This window comes from Microtus pennsylvanicus, chromosome 9 (assembly GCF_037038515.1).
Source record: "Microtus pennsylvanicus isolate mMicPen1 chromosome 9, mMicPen1.hap1, whole genome shotgun sequence".
Lineage (NCBI taxonomy): Eukaryota > Metazoa > Chordata > Mammalia > Rodentia > Cricetidae > Microtus > Microtus pennsylvanicus.
Genome location: NC_134587.1, coordinates 44250382 through 44264130, shown reverse-complemented (window position 1 = coordinate 44264130; position 13749 = coordinate 44250382). Strand labels below are relative to the sequence as shown.

The following is a 13749-nucleotide window of genomic DNA, read 5'->3' as shown; positions in this document are numbered from 1 at the left end:
CTTTGCCTTCTGGCCAAATGCAGCTAGGATGCAGTCCTTGGCCCTAGGAGCGAGGCTTTGACAAAATCACTCTCCCAGAGCCCAGAGCCTGCATCTGCACCTGCACTTGTTGAATAGAAATCCTCCTGGGGGGGGGGGGGAAGTAGTGGAGCTGGAGGGATGGCTCAGTGGTTAAGAGCACTGACTGCTCTTCCAGAGGACCCGGGTTCAATTCCCAGCACCCACATGGCAGCTCACAACTGTCTGTGACTCCGGTTCTAGGAGACCGGACACCTTCACATAGACATAATTGCAGGCAAAACACTAATGTACATAAAATAAAAGTAATTAGGGGCTGGAGAGATGGCTCAGCGGTTAAGAGCACTGACTGCTCTTCCAGAGGACCGGGGTTCGATTCCCAGCACCCACATGGCAGCTCACAACTGTCTGAAAATGCAGTTCCATGAGATCTGACACCTTCATACCAACAAACATAATAAAGTTAAATAAATAAAAAAAAATAAAAAAAATAAAAGTAATTAAAAAAGAAATCTTTCCTGGCCAGTTAAGAATTCAACATAATTGCTAGGCAGTGGTGGCACATGCCTTTAATGCCAGCACTTGGGAGGCAGAAGCAGGTAGATCTCTAGTTCGAAACCAGCCTGTTGTACAAGAGCTAGTTCCAGGAGAGGCTCCAAAGCCACAGAGAAATTCTGTCTCGAAAAACAAACAAAAAAGAGTTAAAGGTGATATAGTGGTCTTCTCAAATGGAGCTGGCACATGGAGACCCTCAGCTGACCTCAACTCTGAGGCCAGACGTGGCACTGTCTTTTGATGGTTTTGTCAACTTAACAGTCTAGAGTCACCTGGGTGATGGGCCTGTGGACATGCCTGTGACGAACCCTAGGCAGAGGATTCTGAGCAGTATTAAATAAAGAAAACTAGCTAGCTAGGCATGGCGGTACACACGCCTTTAATCCCAGCACTCAAGAAGCAAAGGCAGACAGATATCTATGTGTCCTATGAGCTACATAGCGAGTTTCAGGCTAGCCACGACTACACAGTGAGAACCTGTCTCAAATACAGAAAAGAGAGCTAGCTGAGCACTTGCGTGATTCATTGCTCCTGTTTTCTGATTATACATATGATATGACCAGAGGCTTTTAAATCTTTGTTTAAAAAATAAAAAAAACAAAGAAACAAAATTGAAAGCCAGGAGGTGGTGGCATAGGCCTTTAATCCCAGCACTCAGGAGGCAGAGGCAGACGCACCTCTGAGTTTGAGGCCAGTCTGGACTACAAAATGAGTTCCAGGACAGCCAGGGCTACACAGAGAAAACAAAACAAAACAAAAAAGCTGTTTGGATTTTTTTCACCATTCCTGGAGGTCCTGAAATATCAGGTCAATTCATGAAATGGGTGAAACAAGCTCCCATTCCAACCCCTACCTCCAAAAATCCTCTTACTATATTGTCATTGGATAGAGGACATATCAGATATTAAACTGATAAAAATACCCTTGATCTTAGCCAAAAGACCGGGAAATATTTAGAAGTACTAATTTGATATGCATGAATTTTTTGTCTGTATTTGGGTGCCTGTGTAGGTCAGAAGAGAGCACCAGGTTAGAAGAGGGTGTTGGATCCCCTGGCACTGGAGTATCAGTGGTTGTGAGTCCCCATGTGGGTGCTGGGAATTGAACCAGGGTCCTTTGTCAAGAGCAAAAAAGGGCTCTCAACCATTAAACCATTTCTCCAGCAACGTGTTGCCTTTACTTTTCTTCTTCCTTTTCTTTTCTGTTTTTTTTGTTATTGTTGTTGGTTGTTTTGTCTTATTTTGTGACAAAGGTTTCTCTGTATAGCTCTGGTTGTCCTGGAACTCAGTTTGTAGACCAGGCTTGTTTTGGAATATTTAACTGTGTAAAGATCTGTTACATTTTTCTGCTGCCTTTGTTAGCAATTTAAAGGTATGTTACATTTGTTATGTTGCATTTGTTTAATTATGTAAAGATGTGTTGCTGTTTAACCTTGCCTGCCTAAGGCATGTGATTGATCTAATAAAAAACTGAACAGTCAATAGCTAGGCAGGCGAGGGAGAAGCAGGGATTGAGGTCAGAGAGAATAAGTAGGAGGAGAAATCTAGGCTGGAGTGAGAAGAAAAGAACAAGGGAAAAGAGAAGGACATGCTTGGGGCCAGAAGCCAGGCAGCCGCCAGCCAGCCAGACATGAGAAACAGTGAGAGTAGGAAAGAAAGGAAGGAAGGACGGAAGGAAGAGAGAAAGATGTTGATGTGTTGCTTTTATTGGTTAATGAATAAAGAAACTGCTTTGGACCTATAGCGGGGCAGAACTTAGGTAGGTGGGGAAGATGGAACTGAATGCTGGGAGGAAGAAGGCAGAGTCAGGGAGCTGCCATGGAGCCACTAGAGATAGACGTGCTAAATCTTTGCTGGTAGGCCATGACCTCGTGGTGATACACAGATTAATACAAATGGGTTAAATTAATATGTAAGAGTTAGACAATAAGAAGCTAAAGCTAATGGGCCAAGCTGTGATTTAATTAATACAGTTTCTGTGTGATTATTTCAGGTCTAAGCTAGCTGGATGGCTGGATGAACAAGCGGGCCCTCCACCAACAGAAAGAAAGAAGGGAGGGAGGGAGGAAAGGAGGGAAGGAGAGAGGAAGGTAAAAACCCCCAAGGCAAAATGTAGATGAAGAGAAACAGATTAAAATAAGCACTAAGATAAGGTCAAGCATTCATAACTAATAAGTCTCCATGTCATGATTTTGGAACTGGCTGGTGGCCCAAAAGAGAAAGCCTGGAATGTGGGCTGGCCTTGAACTCAGAGCTCAGCCTGTGTCTGCCTCCAAGTGCTGGGATTAAAGGTGTGCAGCACCACCGCCAGCTCCTACACGCTTCTCTATGCTCCTGTTGCTTTACCTTCACCCCAAGATGGACTGAAACACTTCTCCCTTTCACTGCTTTTGTCAGAGTGGTTATGTATAGGAGGGAAGGGAAGCCTCTGGTCCATGAAGTTGCTCTAGGCTCAGCTCCCTTGACTCTTTGGCCCTGCCATCCTTTAGTGGCTTCTCTGTAACAGCTGCACAGGAGCTAACATGCACATTGAAAGCAGCTAACTTAACCAAGAACAGCTCGGCAAACTCCCAGGGAGCTCAGGCTCCCCAGACCCCCAGGGCTAGGCTCAGAGGTGTTTACCAGTCACACCCACAACTACACATAGCCATTTCGTTCTTTTGGCTGGAGGAGCTATAAGTTATAGCAATCCTTCTGCTTGACTTTGCCCATGGTGACTTCAGAGCTCACTATAGACCTTCCTGGCCAACGACAACTTCCATTTCCTAAGAGCTCATGATGTAACAAGTGCTGCCAGGCACCATCCTACCGAGCAGCCATCTCATGTGCGTTAGGTGTTCCAAACTCATTTTAAAGATGGGAGACAGGCTTAGAGGAAACGAGACTGCGCAAGGAAGCAGAGCAGGCCAGTGGCGGGGCTAGGGCTGCCCCAGGAGCCTGCGTGTCCAAGCACAGACAGCATCAATGCTGCCTATGGTGTTACATGTGTACGTGTAGTGTTGGAGATGAGACCCAGACCCTTGTGCAGGTCAGACAATTGCTCCACACTGAGCTATATCCTCAACACTTCATTGTTCATTTAAAAAGATTTATGTGTATGAACATTTTATGGGCATGTATTTATAAGCATCCTAAGTGTGCTTGGGCCCCAGAGAGATCAGAAGAGAGAAACAGATCACAGCAACAGATCATAGAACTGGAGTTATAGGTGGTTATGAACCACCATGTGGAGTTTGGGAACTAAACCCGGGTCCCCTGTAAGAACAACAAATATTCCTAACTGCTGAACCCATCATTTTTAACAATAAAGTTTCACGTTGTATTTATTTCATATATGTGAGTGCATGCCTACCATGGCACGAAAGTGGTCATCGGAGGACAATCTGCACAAGTTGCTTTTCACCGTCTATATGTGGGTCTTGGGGAAGGACTCAAGTTGCCAGGCTTGGTGGCAAATGCTTTGACTTTCATAAATCATCTAATGGGCCCTGTTTTATTTTCTTCCAGCTTTGAAATTTTATTTTGTTGAGTGTATGTGTATATGGGCACATGCATGGAGACCTTGGGTCCTGGGGACTAAATCGGCCACGGGGCAGTGGCAAGGGCTTCCACTGCTGAGCCATCTCACCGGTGCGCTTTGCTGGTTCTCATTAGGGAGGCAGAAGCAGCTTTATCCTCTGACTCTTGCATAGGCACTATCATTGATCCTGTGTTGATGTCAGAAGTCTGGCTTAGAAACAGAAGGGACACCAGGGCACTGGTGGCGCACACCTTTAATCCCAGCACTCGGGAGGCAGAGGCAGATGGATCTCTGTGAGTTCAAGGCCAGCCTGGACTACAGAGCCAGTTTGAGAACAGCTAAGGCTGTTACACAGAGAAATTCTGTCTTGAAACATGTTCCCCCGCCCTGAAAAAAAAGAGACTTGTTAGCTTTCTGCTGGCTGGGGACTTGATTCCTAGACTGCCTGACTTCAGACCCAATGACAGCAACTTGGGAAAGAATCCCCACAACCAGCACCTCAGGCCTAAGACCAAGGGAGACGAGCACTCTAGGTCTGATGGGAACCTTTATTCAGAGCAGAGATGCCACCCACTTCCTCACCATTCCTTCCAGGGCTTTGGAACAGGGTGTAGTCAGTGGTCAAGCCTTCTAAGACACAGAGCCTGACAGAATGCCCTGTCAGGGTAACTGTCCAGAAGAGGGGCTGAACAATCCACGATGATCCAAGATGGCTGTTCCAGGCACACAAACTGCTCTCTTTGGATAGCTCACAGACCCCTCACGGCCCTGCCTGCTCTCTCTCCTGGGCTGGCCTCAAGGCACATGACAGCAGTGACTATGAACATTACGATCAATAACACGTTGTATTCAAGGTTCAAAGAGAAGGGCTCCTTTGTCCCAAGGAAGGCAGTGTGTGGAGAGGCAGGCTTAGCCCTCCCGGTGCAGCAGTGCAGCGGTGCAGGCTAGGCCTGGCCCTGGATATGTGCCGGGGGAGGACTGATGCGCAGCTCTTCCCGCAGGGCTGTCAGGGGCTGCTCCCACCGCCGCTCGTAGAAGAGGTTGAGGACACATGGGGCCCGGCGCCCGTTCTGGATTGCCCAAGGGATCAGCTCAGAGAACAGCACTTGTAGGTTCCTGTGGGATAGGAAGGAAAGACGTAAGGTCCCAAAGGGCACAGCAGACTGCTCAGTCAACCCTCCTTCAGACCTAGGCGGCCCTCAGTGAGGAAAGCTCCCATGTCCCATAGCACACACCCTGAACCCGGTGGAGCTCAGATTTAAATATAGAGCCGTCCAACTCCAGAAACACACCTTCATGTTGCCAATGCTCATTTTGATCCGGCCCTGAGGCCTGGCCCAAGACTCTGGGGCTTGTTTGTTCATTGCCTCAGTTTCCTTTTCTGCCTCATTCTTCTCGCCTTTGCTTCTTGGGGAGGCACCGGGCACCTGTATGCCCTTACCCACTTCCTGGAGCCCCAGACCTTCTGAGTCTCCTTCCACCCCCAGAAAACTTACTGAGCACGGAGGCGGATGGGTCCGAAGAGTGCTCCCAGGATGCACATGGGCAGGCCGGTCTGCACAGCTTCAAACCACTTCACTACAACCTCTCCTAGAGGTAAGAGGTGAGGAGCGGGGAGTCAGTGGTGTTGGAACGGCCCCCAGTGAGGCATGGTCTCCTTTTACACTTCTAGGTTTGTTTGCTGGCGTCTAGTCCCATCCTACATGGGCTGTGGGACATCTGGCTAGAAGTGAGGGAAGGTCCAGCACATCGGGACAGCATGCAGAGGATCTCAAAGGCCAGGCTAACAGTGGTCTGTACAGGCTACAGGGAGTTTCTATGGGTTTCAGAAGCAGGGATCCTTGGTGTCTAGAGACAAGGGGAGGCAGGCATGGAGGAAAGAGGATGTAGGGCAGGGATGCTACCAGGATGCACATATAATACAGAAGACAAGGCAGGAACTGAGCTAGTTGGTAAAGAAGAGGTATGAACAGGGACCCTGCCTGGAAGACAGAACGGGTGGGTTACCTTGCCATTGGCCACTCAGTTTTCTATTGGGCCAGCACACACCCAGCATACTGGTGGGCACCCCAGCACTCACTCACCCGGCATACTGGTGGGCACCCCAGCACTCACTCACCCAGCACATTGGTGGGCACCCCAGCAGTCACTCACCCAGCATACTGGTGGGCACCCCAGCACTCACTCACCCAGCACACTGGTGGGCACCTCAGCACTCACCCACCCAGCACACTGGTGGGCACCCCAGCACTCACTCACCCAGCACATTGGTGGGCACCCCCAGCAGTCACCCAGCACATTGGTGAGCACCCCAGCACTCACCCAGCACACTGGTGGGCACCCCAGCACTCACCCAGCATATTGGTGGGCACCCCAGCACTCACCCAGCATATTGGTGGGCACCCCAGCACTCACCCAGCATATTGGTGGGCACCCCAGCACTCACCCAGCATATTGGTGGGCACCCCAGCACTCACCCAGCATATTGGTGGGCATCCCCAGCAGCGTGTGGAGCATGTCATGCACCTCTCGGTATCTCTGGATCACATAGGCTAGTTCCTCATCGTCCACGAAACGGGTAGGTGCTCGTGTATCTGGGGAGACCCTCTGGCAAACACAACCCTTACTTGGACTCCTTCCCATCAGCCCCCAGGACTCATCTGGCCTGCAGCTAGTTGAGTCTCAGCCATTCCCCACAAATTCATACCCTATCTGAGAATCCTGTTTCCATCCACACCTACCAACAGGGGAAGATCCCGATTGCTCCCACTCCCAACTCACAATGCCTGTTGGAATCTACAGCCTTAGTGAGGAAAGGGGGAGTATGGACTTTATGTTTTGTAAGAAAGGAAGTTCTAGGATTAGTTGCATAAAAAATGAACATACTAGGAGCTGGGGAGCCGACTTGGTCAATAAAGTGATTGTTGTACGTCCCCAGCAGCTACACAGTAAACAAACAAACAAAAGCATGGTTGCAGCCCATGTGCCTGTAACCCCAGTACATGGAAGGCAGAAACAGCAGGCCAGGAGGTGACCTGGGACTTGCAGGCCAGCCAGGTTAGTCAAACTGATGATCTCCAAGTTCGAGCTGACTCAAAACATAAAGTTGAGAAAGACACTTGTCAATCTCTAGAATCTACACACATGCAGACACACACACATATAAATTTGTACACACAAAATAAATACACCATTACTGAACTATAAACTTAATGGTTGCCATGGAGCTGAGGGTGTAGCTTGGTTGATAGGGTGAGGGCCTACCATACCCTTGGTACTGATGAAACCAGGCATAGTGGAACATAGCTGTAATCCCAGCAGTCTCAAGGCAGAGGCAGAAGGATCAGGAGTCCAAGGTCATTTTTAGCAACATAAAGAATTTTTTTTTTTTTGGTTTTTCGAGACAGGGTTTCTCTGTAGCTTTGGAGCCTGTCCTGGAACTCCCTTTGTAGACCAGGCTGGCCTCGAACTCACAGAGATCTGCCTGCCTCTGCCTCCGCAACATAAAGAATTTGAGGCCACCCTGGGCTATGCTATGAGCCTGTTCTAAAAGTCAAAAGTAAATGCCAAAATGTCACTATTAAGTTAATTCTATAGGCTTCCTTTCGCTTTATTCCTGGGGTCATTAGGAAGCTTTAAATCCTCCATATAGTCCAGTCTGGACACCTGAGGACAGGGCTTGCCATTCACTCACTGCTGTGACTCTGGTGCCTAGGCAGGACCCAGATGAACAACTTTTTTTCTGTTGTTTTGTAGGAAGTCCCTTGCTGTGCATCCCTGGCTGAACTTGAAATCATGGCCATTCTTCTGCTGGGATTACAGGTATGTACACTCTCTGAGCACAGGTAAGGAGGTGGATTATCCTCACTTACTGAACCTTGCTCCTGAGTCTGCATCGGTGTCTGAACACACGGGGTCAGCCTGGCCAGCCTGCTCCAAGCATGCCCTCCACTTACCCAGGAGCTGACAGACTTGAGATCTGTGCAGCAGCTCTGGCATAGCGCTATGCTTGGTGCTAATCTGTGGCCTTGCTGGGTCTCACAGCCTCATTTCTTTTTGCTGTATGAAGCTGAAGCCATCACAGAAACAGCAGTCGGTTTCACTGAGAATGTCTTATGGGCCAGCTACACATGACATCCTTTACCCACTCTGCCATCCTCTGCCCTCTCAGTATTCTAGGAGGGAGATACTATTAGGAACTTCGAAATAGGTGCAAAGAAACATGGCTAGGAGGGCGAAGTGTGGGGCCCAAGATCGCACAGCTGAAGTGGCTGAGTTAACCCGGAACACAGTTTGTAAGCCTTTAAACCCAGTAGCCTTGGCATTCATTATCAACTGGGCACATTAGTGCCCTGAAGATAAAAGGATTTTCTTCCGGGTAGGCTTTGTGTAGGGCTGTGGAACGGGGAAGACTGGCAGGGCACTATCTCCGTTCCTTTGATTTGCCAAAGGATGACCACATCTTTCAGCAATGTCAGCCTCAATTCCCATGGCTTTACCATGATCCTTCACCTAAATCTCTGTAGGGCTCAAACCTTGTCCTAGAAGCGCCACATTTCCAGACTGCCACCGCAGTGGGGACAATGCTGGGTAAAGTGCCCAGGCCCGCAGTACCCCCCCCCCCCATCAACAGGCCTGAGTTTTCTGGAGAATCAGAAGCTGTCCCTCCCACGGTGGCACTTGGGGCAGGTTCTCACTGATGAAATAACCTACATCCTGGTGAAACTAGGGCAAGAGACGGAGACGGCCCTGCCAAGGCACAGGTGCTAGCAGAGGGCAAGAGACAGGTTACTGTCTTGAAGCAATGCCTTGATTTAATTTAGTTTTCACATTTATTTATTTTTCAATTTTGAGACAGGGTTTCTCTGTGTAATTCGCTTTGTAGACCAGGCTGGCCTAGAACTCACAAAGTTCCACCTACCTCTGCCTCCCGAGTGCTGGGATTAAAGGCGTGCGCCACCACCACCCAGCTCATAACAAGCATACTTAACGGAGCCATCTCTCCAGCCCATCTGCCTGTTAAAGACAGGATCTTGCCATGTAAGTATGGCAGGGCTGGCTACTCCCTATGTAGCCACGGCTGATTATGAACTCAGTGGCACCCCTCCTGCTTCACCCTCTCAAGTAATAGGTTTGTAGGTGCACATCACAGCATTGGACTTGATTTTCGGGGTTTTTTTTAAATGTGTATGTTCGTATGCACATGCATGGCTTGTGTGTGTGGCCAGAGGTTGGTGTTGAGTGTCTCCTTCATGCCCCTTTAGTTTCCGAGACAGATCTCAGACTGAACCTGGAGCTCACTGATTCAGATCAGCTGGCTGGACAGCGAGCTCTGGAATCAATTCTCCCTCCCTCCAAAGTGCCAGGCTTACAGGTATGCACTGCTAGCTCTGGCTGCACATGGGTGCCGAGGATCCAAACTCGGGTACCTATGCTTAAGCAGCAAGCACCATCCCAGCAGAGCCGTCGTCCCGACCTCTGCATCATCCTTCTCAAGAGGGCTTAGAGGACTCTTCTCCAGAACTCTACAGAGTGACATCGCCTCATCTTCCAAGTTTCCCTGGAAGGGTCTCTCCAGACAGCTCTACCAAGTGGTCTCCTCTACCCATCCAGAGATACCCTATGTCAATCATATTGTTCCCTTCGGAGCGTCCATCTGCTAGGCTTACCAGCAGCAGGAGTTTGGCTAGTTTTGTTCATTGTGTCCCATGGTTGAGAATGAAGTCTGGTTATTCTAAGTACTCAAGAAATACTCTGCACCACAAAAGGGGACGGCAGGGTCTCATGTGTCCCAGGATGGCCAAAAAGATATTATGCAGATAAGGCTGGCCCTGACCTTTGGATCCTTTTCCTTCTACTCCACACCAAGTTCATGCAGTGCTGGGGATGGAACCCAGGGCTTTGTGCATGAACTCTACCAACAGAGCTACATCCCCAGACCATGACGTTTTCATTTGAGCTTTTTCAAAACCACTTCATTAGCTGCCTCTGTCATAAGAGCACAAGCTGCACAGGGACAGGAACCTGGCTTGCTACACCCCAGCACGTGGAAGGATGGTGACCAATGCTGAGTGGTGAGTCCATCGACAGCTGGAGTGTAGTGGCATTTCAGTTTGCTTGGTGATCGGGAGAGTAAAACAGCCGCACTGGCCAGCCTTACCGATCAGGCAGTGGTAACACACACCTTTAATCCCAGTAGCCACACTAGTTGCCATAGAAACCAGGCGGTGCATGCCTTTAATCCCAGCCCAGAGAGGATTATAAAATGGGAGGAGACAGCTCTTAGTCACAGTCTCATTCTGAGATTCCTGGAGTCAGGATCACCATTTCGGACTGAGGTCGAGGTAAGAGCCAGTGGCTGGCTGCTTTGCCTTTTGGATCTTCAGGTTAAATCCCAATATCAGTCTCTGAATTTTTATTAACTGTGCTTCATCGAGAGCCCCCTTTCCTCTCACCATCTTCCTTGCCTGGTGCTGGCCATACTCGAGAGAGGCAGGGGGGCACAGGGCAGTGGGTCAGAGAGTACGCTGGCGTTGAACACTGACCTGAGAGGAACTAGCTGTAAAGCGACCAAGGTATTTCACTAGGCTGTGTCTGTGTCCTCATCTCTTGCAAGAGGATGACAACAGAACATACCTGACAGGGTCACTGGGAGGATCCGGCCAGATCATGTACCAGCCTGGCAGCTGGCATGCAACAGGAGGTTAATAACCTCCAGCCGGTGCCAGTATCCGGGATGACGTTCCCAGCCCATTTGCCCATCCCATAGAAAAATGACTGAAAAGCACTCGTGTCTGAGTTGGCAGCTCAGGCACTTCCCTGCCCTAGGTTATCGTCCCTATGCCACTTCTCTGCCCTTGCTGGAACTGCTAGATGCACAGAGCCTGGAAACTCACGTTCACATCCAGGAAGCGGAGATACTCACGGCCCAGAGAGCCTTCAGGCAGGCTCCGGAGCTTGCTTAGGTCAAGGGTGGACAGTGAGATCCGGGGACGCTCTCTGAAAGACAGAATACAGGAAGTGAGACTGGGAATGTGTCAGCCAAGGTTAGTGAAAGGGCCATATAGAGGAAGTTGGGGTACGCAAAGGGTCATAGGACATCCATGTAGAAACATGCCCTAATGGAGCACTGCATGCAGTATTGGGGACTGTGGAGAACATCACAAATCAGGGCTGAGCTAGCACCTTCAAAGTCATGATCTGGTCAGACGAGGAGTCACAGATGTGATAAGAGTATTCCCAAGTGACATTGCAGGAAGGGGATAGCAAGAACACATTTGGAGGGGTACAGCTAACACACTAAGACTTAATGCAAGTGGAGTCTTGATGCTGACCCTGGACTAAGACAACATATTGTTCAACCCAGGGGATCCAGCCTATACACGTGTATGCATGCTCTTGGTACTGAGCAGTGCCCGGGCAGTGTGTTGTCCACCCGTAGTCCTCTGAAGGGCTCCTTACAGGAAGAGGACTAACAGAGCGTGGCTCTAGAAAGGTCAAGACCCCTGCCAAATGTCAAGGCAAAGTTGGGACCTACTGTAGGATCTGGGCACCCTCTGGATCCTTCTTCATCTGGTCCCTGAGGAATCTCAGGGTGTGGCATCCTGTGGTCTCCCCTAGAACTGCAACCATGTCTAAAAGGACAGAAATGGGACAGATGGAGGGTGGGGTCCTTTTGGTTTTTAAGACAGCCTGTCTTTGTAGTACAGACTGTCCTGGAACTCACTATGTAGACTAGGCTTGCCTCAAACACTCAGAGAGATCTTCCTGCCTCTGCCTCCCAAGTGCTAGGTTAAAGGTATTTGCCATCATAATAGCTCTTTTTTTTTCCTTTGACATGGTTTCTCTGTGTAACAGCCTTAGTTTTAGTTATGCTGGAACTCGCTCTGCAGACCAGGCTGGCCTCAGACTAACAGAGAGCCATCTGCCTGCCTCTGCCTCCCAAAAGCTGGCAATAGCTGGTATTCTTAACATTACTAACCTACGAGAATGTGAAGGCTTTGATCATCAGAGTGTGTGAATGACTTTCATATCCCATTTCCAAAAAAAGATTACCATGTTTTCACTGATTAGTACAGGCCAGGCTTGAGATTAAATGGCAATGAAGGGCTGACGTAGCTAAGCCAACGGAGTGCTTGGTTAGCACACTCAAAGCCTGGAGTTTGAATCCCAGCATCACATACCTTTAATACCAGCATTCGCAGGGTGGGGAGGCAGGACAATCAGGAATTCAAAGTCATCCTGAGCTAAGTAGCGAGTTAGAGGCCCGCCTAGTCTACATCAGGCTTTGTTTTAACAAAACAATTCTTAAAAATGGTGCTAGATTTGAGTGCAGGTACAATCACTAGGTGTGACTTTATAGGTCTTCTTCCTCTCCTTCCCGTCTTCTTTTCTTTTACAAAGACTGGCCATGTAGCTCAAGCTGGTCTTGAACTGATTCAGCAAAGAAAACCACGTTCCTGACCTTACCAAGTTTACTACCTAGTGAGAATGTGACAATGTGGTGTGTACTGTCAAGTCATTCAGTCCAAAGGTTAATATGCATGGATGACAGACTCTCCCAAAAATTACAAAAACCCAGACCTGTATGTAAATTTCATGCTTCTTTCTCCTCTCCTCCCTCTGCCCAGCAGATTCATTGCAGTGACTTTGGCTAGAACCAGGCACCTGATTATCATAAACGTTATTGGGGATTATGAGATTGACACAGTCAGGTTTGGGTGCCCGCGACTGCCTGATTCTCCGGTCAGGAAACCAACTCTGACAGAGGTCATGAAAGAGGCCCGGGCATTCAAGGGCGGGGAGCAAACGGCTTTACCGTGGCGATAGGGGTTGTAGAGCGCCATTCCCGCCGAGCCTGCGGCCAGCAGTATCTTTTGCAGCGAGGTGGTGGGGATATGGTCCGGGTACAGCGGGCGGGTGCCATGGCTCCCGTTCCTGTGGGGTACATCTGCGGGGCAGGGAAGGGGTACGGGTGAGAGGAGCCCGGTTCCTCCAGTCGCCGCGAATGCCCAGGTCAGGGCTGCTCACCTACAGCTGGCCGGTGACCGCGAGGGCGATTGCGGTGCAGACGTAGGGAGCGAAGCAGGAGGGTCACCATGGCAGCGGACGTCCGCGGCGGGTGGGCGGGGCTCCGCTGGCACGACGGAGGCCGGAGAAGTCAAAAGGCTCTACCGGGACGGCACTCACTGTGCCATTTTGATCGGAAGTGCTGTAATATGGACCGGGGAGTGAGAAAGAAAGTCACAGGCTCTGTTTTCCGCTGACGTAAGACTTCTGCTGTGAGCTAGGCGTTATTGATAGCGCATGCCTGTCAACCCAGCACTTGACACCTGGGAGCCGGAGAATCAGTTCTAGGTCCTTCTTGGCTGTTTACTAAGTTCGAAGCCAGCCTGGGCTACTTGAGACCATGCCTAAAACACAAAGAGCGGTCTGAATTACATCTGTCACCCCAGTATTTGGAATGTAGAGACAGGAAAATCACAAAATTTTGGCAACAGAGCAAGTTCGAGAGCAGCCGGGATATATGAGAAACAAACAAAAACTCCTGGAAGGGATTCCCGAAAGACCATAACCGAGAGCTGTGCAGTTCAACATTCGGCCCTATTTCCTTCTCCCCACCTCATGTTTTCCCCCGGAGGACAATGACAAAAGAAC

The 13749-nt window shown here is 49.5% G+C and overlaps 1 protein-coding gene and 1 non-coding gene across 2 annotated transcripts; both read right to left on the bottom strand.

Moving 5' to 3' along the window:
• Positions 1-1343: 1343 nt before the first annotated feature.
• On the bottom strand, positions 1344-1527 carry LOC142858068 (U2 spliceosomal RNA). The gene has a single exon (XR_012911956.1). It is a non-coding gene; the product is annotated as a U2 spliceosomal RNA (small nuclear RNA).
• A 3093-nt stretch (positions 1528-4620) lies between these two features.
• On the bottom strand, positions 4621-13706 carry Coq4 (coenzyme Q4). The gene is made up of 7 exons (XM_075985641.1): positions 13123-13706; positions 12911-13042; positions 11630-11726; positions 10989-11091; positions 6570-6699; positions 5589-5682; positions 4621-5208 (listed from the first exon to the last, which is right to left on the bottom strand). The coding sequence occupies exons 1-7, from the start codon at positions 13190-13192 to the stop codon at positions 5037-5039; spliced, it is 798 nt and encodes a 265-aa protein (XP_075841756.1). The 5' UTR covers positions 13193-13706; the 3' UTR covers positions 4621-5036.
• Positions 13707-13749: the final 43 nt, after the last annotated feature.